This window comes from Equus przewalskii, chromosome 16 (genome assembly GCF_037783145.1).
Source record: "Equus przewalskii isolate Varuska chromosome 16, EquPr2, whole genome shotgun sequence".
Taxonomy (NCBI): Eukaryota; Metazoa; Chordata; class Mammalia; order Perissodactyla; family Equidae; genus Equus; species Equus przewalskii.
In genome coordinates this window covers 19346221-19355221 of record NC_091846.1, presented here as the reverse complement: position 1 = coordinate 19355221, position 9001 = coordinate 19346221, and the positions used below count along the sequence as shown (strand labels likewise).

The following is a 9001-nucleotide window of genomic DNA, read 5'->3' as shown; positions in this document are numbered from 1 at the left end:
TTCTAAGCTCATATGGATTTTAGCCCTAACTCTCACTCTTTAGAAAACAGGAAGGACTAAACAGAAGTTTATAAAACACCTATTCCTCCCCCCCAAAAAAAGATCCTCTCACCGCCCTTGCTCTCCCCCCATCCCCCGCGGTGGACCATCACAGGCAGGTGATTCTGTGACTGAATCCACATGAGGTCAGGCCCCCCCGCAGCTCTGAGATGGAAAGACCATACCTCTGTGCTTGGGTTTCTATTTAGCCCCCAAAGCTGAATCATCAAAATTCTACCCTGAAGAGGAAGGAAAGACATCAAAAAAGATTGGGGGAAATGATCAAATTCCTAACTGTAATGCAGACACAGTGAATGAGACGAGACCCCGCCTCTAAACCAGCCCGAAATGACACGTTACAAAGAAACCGCTTTATTTTTTTCGCACCTCTTGTTCACTAGCACCTTTTGTGCTCATTTTCCTAATTCCCGCGGTGCACCAGCATCATTCAAACAGTCAATAAACATTTTCTAAGAGCCTGCATCCCAGAGCAGGACCATCCCAGAACCTCCCCCGGGGTCTTCCCCACAGGGCCCCCTCCTGGGGGAGGTCGTTATCTGTGTCATTCCACCGATAACTCCCTTTTAGATTTGAGTGTCTACCGTGTGCCACGCCCTGCACTAGGCATTCACGTCCATAATTCCATTCAGCCTTCACACGCCCACGAAGGAGGAGTTCATTCCTTCTACACTGATTTCCGAGCTCAGAGAGGCGGAGTGGCTTCCTCAAGGGGTAGAAACGGCTTTTGAACTCAGGTGGGCCCAACTCTAATGCTGGTGCTTTTAGCTTCTCCTCCACTGCATGGCCTCCTGCTGGAATGTCCTTCCTGGAACACAGGGCATGCTGCAGAGGGGCATGCTCTAGGACCACCGGAAAATGAGAACCAGGAGTCCGTCCTGGAGCACAGCAGCTGGCCAAAGGCGGCTCCTTTTAAAGAAATTACACAGTCCACGAGGTCTTAGAGGCAGACCATAGATAGGCGCTGCTCCAGCCCAGCCAGGGAACACACAGACAGTTTTCACCTGCGTGGGACAGAAAGGCTGTGGGTTGGCTTTTGTCCCTAGAATACAGTCACCATCACTCACAACATCAAGGACAACAGCAGCAGTAACATTTGTTGGGTGTTCAAGATGTGCTTTCCCCAGATGACCTCATTATATCGTCACCACCCTGGGAGGCAGAAACTATTATCACGCCCATTTTGTACAGATGAGAAAGCTGAGAGCCCAGATCACACTTTGGTTTTTTTTATGTTGTGGCAAGGTAGGAAGATCTAAAGGAGACTGGATGATATGTCCATTACCTGTTAAGGTGACCTGAGACCATCAGCCACCTTGCACTGTGTGGGAGTTTCCTATGTCCTGCGCCTTCCACCCTCGTATCTCAGCACAGTAAAGAGGGCAGCACTCCCCATTCAAGACATGAGAAGATAGAGTTCTGGGGCAGGTAACTCCTCCTTGGGATCAAGCAGACCCCCGGGGCCCCGGCAGGGGACGGTTGAGTTACCAGCACTGTAAATGGACACTGCTGGGGACAGACTTCTGCCCAGGGCGCTGGGATGGAAGCCTTGTTACAAACCCAGAGCAAACACAGGAGTCTTAGAACTTGGGGCTTTGGAGCCACTGAAAATCACTGTGAGCCTTTAAAAATATATATAATTTTTAATGTTCAAGCTTTAAAAAATATATCTAAACTTGTAAGAAGAGAGTATGAAGCACAGACGCACATGATGATAAAGGAAATTCATGGGTGAGTCACCCCAACAATGGACTCTGCATGGCTAAATTTGAGCTTAAAGAGGCTCTGAAACCCTGGGCTGCAAGTACAGGTATAAATACATCACAGTAAATACATCACATGCCCCATTCCTTCAGAGGCACCCCAGGGCCAGGGCTGAATTCCAGCCTCACATTCTGCCCCATCTCTCACATTTTCATGATGATGTTTATTTGAATTTCCGGATGCATCAAAAAATGATCAAGAGAATTTGGGTTCTAGCCGCAGACTGGGAGATTGTTTTGGTCAGAGAGACATCTGGTGGCTCTTGAGATAAACCACACTGTCCTGCCAAAGGACACTTTATTTGCCCCAAGCACAGTACCAAGGCGTGCAGAGGAAGCCCAGCTTCTCCTGCTAAGGGGAGTGCCCGAGATCATCCTTGCAGGGAGGAGGGGCAGACCCAGGGGGCACAATGGAGTAGGGCTCTTGCAGCCAGAGCCAAGCAGCCAAGCACCCGCCCCCAACTCTGTCTCCTGGACAGTCAGTTCAATTCCCCTGAGCTTGGTTCTCCCATCCGTGGAAATAGGATAGTGATGCAAATAGCTCTTAAGGCCAACGTGAGGACTAGCTGAGCAAGAGTGACAGAACCTACCTGGGCACCCAGCACACAGTAGCCTCACAGAATTTGAATGTTGTCTGTCGCCTGATCTTGTCAGGACCCATTAACCCTGTCTCCCACCATGGCAACTTTCTTCCCTTTGTTCACAACAGGTCCATCCCAGGGCCCACTACTGCACCTCTCACTTTGGTCAGGGAGTTGGGTTCCCCATGGGGAGGCAAGCTTTGCTCCCTCAGTGTCCTAATGTGGTCCACCCACAGAGGACATCCCTCCATGAAACCATGTCCATGGGCTTACTTTTGGAGGCTGGGTTGGGAGTATTATGGCAGCCTTTCCCCTCCCCTTATAGCAAAGATTTAAGCATGTTTAAATCTTTGCTATAAGCAGTTATAATGTTTATATTAAGAAGAAATAGCCATTTCCTTTTCAAAGGAAAAAAAAATGTTAAATTTCCATCAATTCTTGTTTTCATCTTAGCCCTTGGAGGATTTTACAAGTTTATTCATCTTTTGGAATAGAATAAAGGAGATTCTGGGATTTTGCAGCATTATTTAACATTCTCGTATTCTATCCTGTAATTTCAACCACTGTCATTGTCTTCACACAAAGGAAAAGAGCAGACAAGTAGACATCTCCCCTGGAATGATCGCAAACAATGGTGTTGATGTCCCTGACCAAGCTGAGTCTGAAAATGAAGAAAGTAGAGTGGTTTCATTCCTACCAGCTTCACAATACTTTCCAATACCAAATCAGCTTTCCCACACACCAAGGTAAGGTGAAAGGGAAACGGAGTCAGCCCAAGGAGCTGCGGAAAGCATTTCTTTGTATATGCATTCCTTGCCTTTTTTTTTAAAAAAAACAAAAGAGGCAGTTAAGTGAAAGTTGCATGCAAATAAAATTTTTCTAACTCAAGAGGAATTTTATATGCATTAGGGAATTTATCTATTGAAATACTGACATGAATTTTTAAAGCAAAAAAAAATCCTTCTGTAATTGAAATAATCTTTTCCTAACTAACCTGTTTGATTGGCTGATTTTGGTCTATACTTAATTTCTTAAAATAAAGGTCACTTTTTTTCCCTTAGTAAACTAGACCAATTTGGGGAATCTACTTTATGACATGTCAATTTCCAGGTGCCATTTAAAAAAAAAAATGAATTATTCAGCGCCGGCCCTGTGGCCGAGGGGTTAAGTTCGCGTGCTCTGCTTTGGCGGCCCAGGGTTTCACTGGTTCGGATCCTGGGTGTGGACGTAACTCATCAAGCCATGCTGAGGAGGCGTTCCACACAGTACAGCCAGAAAGGCCTGCAACTAGAATATACAACTACGTCCTGGGGGGCTTTGGGGAGAAGAAGAATAAGAAAAAATAAGACTGGCAATAGATGTTAGCTCAGGTGCCAATCTTTAAAAAAAAAAAACCCAACTAGAATTATTATATTTGTTTATATAAAAAGTGATCCCATCACAATTCTTCACCAAGGTGTTAAGACTGAAAACTTACCAGGAACCGACAGATGTTATGCTTTATCCTGGCGCATAGGGAATCATCAGGGAAATGTGCTCGAGTGTTAGAAAGCACCTCTTTTCTAAAGAAATGGAATCCTTTCCTGGGGTGGTATCAACCCTCCCTTTCCACAACGGGACACGCATACAACATGGAATTCCCATACCTGGGCGTCCAGAAAAGCGGTCAGGCCCGCCTGGCGTGAAGTCCTACAGGGTATGCTGGAGGGCACAGCAGTGCACCAGCAGGTGGGACAAAACCGTGCCTGAGTCTCTAACTATGTGGTCACATTGCCCACAAGAGGATCACCTCAGGGATTCTACAGAGAAGTGCCTCTATCAGTATGCGATAGAGGGGGAGGATCTGGGAATCTGATACAGGATTACGTCACCAGCGTGCCTGTGAAACCTACAATTAGGACAAAGTTCTACAGTGATGGTTTGTGTCAGTGATGACTTCACAATGCCCATTTCGCTTTTTTTTTTTAAAGCTTGGTACCTGAGCTAACAACCGTTGCCAATCTTTTTTTTTCTGCTTTTTCTCCCCAAATCCCCCCAGTACATAGTTGTATATTTCAGTTGTGGGTCCCTCTAGTTGTGGCATGTGGGACACCGCCTCAACGTGGCCTGATGAGTGGTGCCATGTCCACACCCAGAATCCGAACCGGCAAAAGGCTGGGCCACCGAAGCGGAGCATGCAAACTTAACCACTCGGCCACGGGGCCTGCCCCTGCCCATTTCCCTTTTAAGGGAGGCGACCACAGGTCCCAGTTTGCTTGGGTAGCCCCGGATTAGGCTACTTGTCCTGATATAATTATTAACGGCACCTCCTTTCACTCTTAAAAGTGCCCTGGTTTGGATGATACATTAGTCTGGCACCTCACCTTCAGGTGTAGCTCACTTAGGGTCTCCCACCACCCCAAGATGCCCATAGAGCCTTGCCCACAGAGCCCCCGAGTCCAGACTACTCCCCATGCCCCATTCCTTCAGGGTCAAGGAACCCAAAACAAGCCCTCCAGATTAAAGCATGTGGGTTTGAGAATCGCCTTTTGCAATCACCCTCAACTGGAGAAGTGCATCTAAGGGGTAATCTGGGCCTGTGTGTGGCCCAGTGGGATGGACACCTCGACGGAGGGTGCCCTTCGGAGTTCAACCCACACACCTGTGAGACAGGCATCTGGAAGAGGGGCTCACACGGTGCTGGGGATGGCAGATCAGAGGGCTCTCTCTGATCCCTCACATCCTCCACTGTTAAAATCCCATGCTTCTACGCTCCCCCCAAAAGACAGAGCCAAGCCAGTGCCTGGAAGTTCTCACGGAGGATGTCGCTGCACCCGCCCTGACCACACTTCTCCCTCAGACAGAGCCAGCCAGAGGCAGCTTTCAAACGAATAAAAAGAAACCTGATTCTAATACAGCATGGAAAGTTTCTGAAGTAGCAGTTGTTCTTATCTGACGCCAAAAATTTTCCTACACTTAAATATCTAAAAGGTTGTTTTCTGTGCAATCACATAAATATTTTCAAGTCCATATAGACATGATGTTTACGGTCTTAAAAGCTTTTTGAAACATCAATACAATTAGATTCTTTAGACAGCGATTAGTCTACTCGGAAAACCAGAACACTCCCTGAACACAGCCAAGAACAGAAAGGACACGCTGGGGACACACAGTGGGAGGGGCTGGGGAGGGAAAGGAAGGCTGAAAACAATAAACACAACAAAACCCTGCACTTGGGTTTTAGAGAATAAGACCCAGCAAAAAGTAAATTATAAGCAAAACTGGAAACGACTGATCCAAGGGGAAGGAGAGATGACTCTGATCATATTCCATTCCAAGCAAACCGACATTCAGGGCGGCAGCAAATGCAGAGCAGAGACTTCAGAGCCAACAGACACGGATGTGGAGCCCTGTTCTGGCATGTGTCTTGGCTCTGTGATCCCAGGCAGGATTCTTGGCCTCTCTGAGCCTGTTTCCCCACCTATAAAATGTAGACAATAATACCTACTTTGCTGGTTTGGTGGATTAGAGGTAAACTATAAAAAGCACTTACATTGTCCCTGGAAAATAACTGACACTCAATAAATAACTAAAATTATTTTGTGTGTCTGACAAGGGCTTCACCTTAGAATTTATTCTCATTCTACCAGCCTACTCCCGTGTGGTTCTGTCAATCACTACCAACCTCAGAGTCTGAAACCAGCCCCATTCCCGCCCCTCCGAAGTCATGCAATCACAATAAGCCGCTGAAAGTGAGAAACAGACTGTCCCTCTGGGACAGCCCCCCTTTCCTAAGGCACCAACTCAGCGTGCAGAAGTAGAAGTCTGTGGAGGAGAACTGTGGTTCCCTCTCATTTGGGTGTCGCCGTTTCCTCGGAGCTGCACAACACCAGGGGCACCACTGACACGAATTCTATGTTGGACTCCATGAGGTGACAGTCACACAGCGGGCCATGTAGTCGAAGCTCTTGGAGCTGTGCAAGGAGGTTCCTGCACGCACACGCCTCCCCCGCAGCATGCCTGTGCCAAGCACCAGAGGCGCCCTGGGACCCGAGCACCCGGACTCCACAGGAAGCCGGGGTTTGGACTCTCAAGTCTCAGGCTCTGGGCCCCTCACTCCAGCTAGGCAGCAATGATCAGCAACAGCACTCGACTCTGTGGGGTGAGAAGCCATGGCTCCGTGGGGAAGTGGCTCGTGGGCAAGAAAGAACCCTCCTCAACTTGAAGAGAAGCATGGCAAGCTCTGGCCAGGCGTGTGAGGGCAGATTCAGGCAGGAGGGCACGAGGGAGCACACCTGGAGCAACGCCGAGGACAGCAGCAGCAGGGACCACCAGGATGCCAGTCCTGCCCTCGAAGGCGATGGGGGCGGGGGGATCCCTAGCGTCAAGGACAGAAAAGAGATTGTGCCAGCAGAAAACAACAGGTGCACTTGAGGTAAACTGTGGTCTCAGACACGCGATACTCATGGGAGTCGACAAAAAGAGCCCAATACCGAGCTTTTTAGTGAGTTCTATAGAAAGGCCCACCAACTTTTTGGTCCTGATGAGCTTCCTCATTTCACGAGTCGTCATCCCCAATACTACAGCAGAGGTCTGCGAGGAGGGCTGACTGTCCTTGCCTCGTCTAGGGTCCAGAGAGGCTTCCGAGAGGCCGATGCCAACAGCATGGTGAGGCCAGGAGGCCTGGTGCCTGTGCCAGCGGGATTCAGGCAAAGTGGTCCTGCCCAGGACCCACATCTGGGCAAGGCCACATGCTGTAGGGGGGATGTCCAGGGCCTGCAAGTCCCCAAGGTTGAAGAGCGCTCTGCCCATCCTGCTGCTGGCTGCTGGTGTTCTACTTGTTTGGCTCAAGCCTCGTCCACAGGGAGGGCCAGGCCGGCTGCTCAGCCAGGAGATGGTCCCTGGTCTGCACCTGCCTGGAGCTTTCAGATGTACTGCTCCTCATCCTTGTCATTCAGCAGCAGAGACCACTTGTCCCCACCGTTGGCCGCGGTGCCAGGCCGAGACAGCTTGTCGGACGTCAAGGAGGACAGAGACACCTGGCTGACGTAGCTGACCTGGTCCCAGACTGTGGCCCTCGGGGGGTCCCGCCGCCGGTCATCCATGCCAATGTGCACACTGACCTGAGATGCGGTCAGGGCCTTCATGCGGCCCTGGGCCTGGGCCTCGTACCTCTCCAGATCCGGCTTCTTATAGCTGGAAAGCAAGAATTCAACAGCAGTTGAGCCATTCTGGACACACACTCTTTTTTTAAGCCTGGTGAAGGCCTTTTATCCAAGACTCTCAATAACACATAGTATCAAAACCTCATCGTTTTTAAAGGAAAGAATATTAAACTCCTAGAGTTCAGGAAAAGTGTACCTGATTCAAAAACTTCCTATCCAAACACCTGGCACATGGTAGGCTGCCATCAACTTTCGTTACATGAAAGCATCAATAAATACACATCGTTTTTGAAAAAGGAAAAACTATAATATACAGGGATCTCAGGTCTATATATTTACACAAACAGCCCTTGAACAGAGTAACTAGAACAGCCCAGCACGTAATGACTGTTAAGTGGTAAATTACAGGACAGTCACACGTCGGTTAACGATGGGGATACATTCTGACAAACGCATCATTAGCCGATCGCGTTGTGCGAATGTCATAGAGTGCACTTACACAAACCTAGATGGTATAACATAGTACATGCCTAGGCTATACGGTACTAATCTTACAGGATCACTGTCGGACATGTGGTCTTTGAGTGAAACATCGTTATGCGCCACATGACTGCAGTCCTCCCTTATCCACAGCTTCCCTTTCTGCGATTTCAGTTACCTATGGGCAACTGCAGTCCAAAAATATTAAACGGAAAATTCCAGAAATAAACAATTCAGAAGTTCTAAATTGCACACTGAGTAGCGTGATGAAATTTCAAGTCATCCTCCTCCATCCTGCCTGGGATGTGAACCATCCCTCTGCCCAGCCTATCCACGCTGCAGATGCCACCTGTCCATTAGTCACTGAATAGCCATCTTGGTCATCAGATCGACTGTATCACAGTGCTTGTGTTCAAGGAATCCTTATTTTATGTAATTAATAATGGCCCCAAAGTGCAAGAGTAGAGATGCTGACAATTTGGAAATGCCAAAGAGAAGCCATAAAGTGCTTCCTTTAAGTGAAAAGGTGAAAGTTCTCAACTTAAGAAGAAAAGAAATCTTATGCTGAAGTTGCTAAGATCTACAGTAACTTTTATTATAGTATATTGTTATAATTGTTCTGTTTTACAATTAGTTGTTGATCTCTTACTGTGCCTAATTTATAAGTTAAACTTAATCATAGGTATGTACAGGCAGAAAACATAGTATGTATAAGGCTCAGTACTACGTGAGGTTTTAGGCATCCATTGGGGGTCTTGGAACATAACCCCCATGGACAAGGGGGTGTACTGTATTTGCTTATGGTGCTGATAAATCTTTACACACACACTTGGCTCCACTCACGGCTGTCCTTTCCGTATTTGCCTCAGGTGAATGAAGTGGGAACCCGAGCACAGCACACACCTATTCCCAGCCCAGGAGGTGCACTGGCGAGCCAAAGCTGCATCGTGCATACAAAGCGAAAGGGACTCCTGGG

The 9001-nt window shown here is 48.2% G+C and overlaps 1 protein-coding gene across 16 annotated transcripts in view; it reads right to left on the bottom strand.

Moving 5' to 3' along the window:
• Positions 1 to 391: 391 nt before the first annotated feature.
• ATP7B (ATPase copper transporting beta) overlaps positions 392 to 9001 on the bottom strand; it is a 111387-nt gene continuing 102777 nt past the window's right edge. For all 16 annotated transcript variants that reach the window (XM_070578781.1, XM_070578783.1, XM_070578782.1 and 13 more), the window contains one exon: positions 392 to 7576. In XM_070578781.1, the coding sequence (XP_070434882.1) occupies positions 7306 to 7576 (271 nt within the window). In that variant the 3' untranslated portion in view covers positions 392 to 7305. The remainder of the gene's footprint in view (positions 7577 to 9001) is intronic.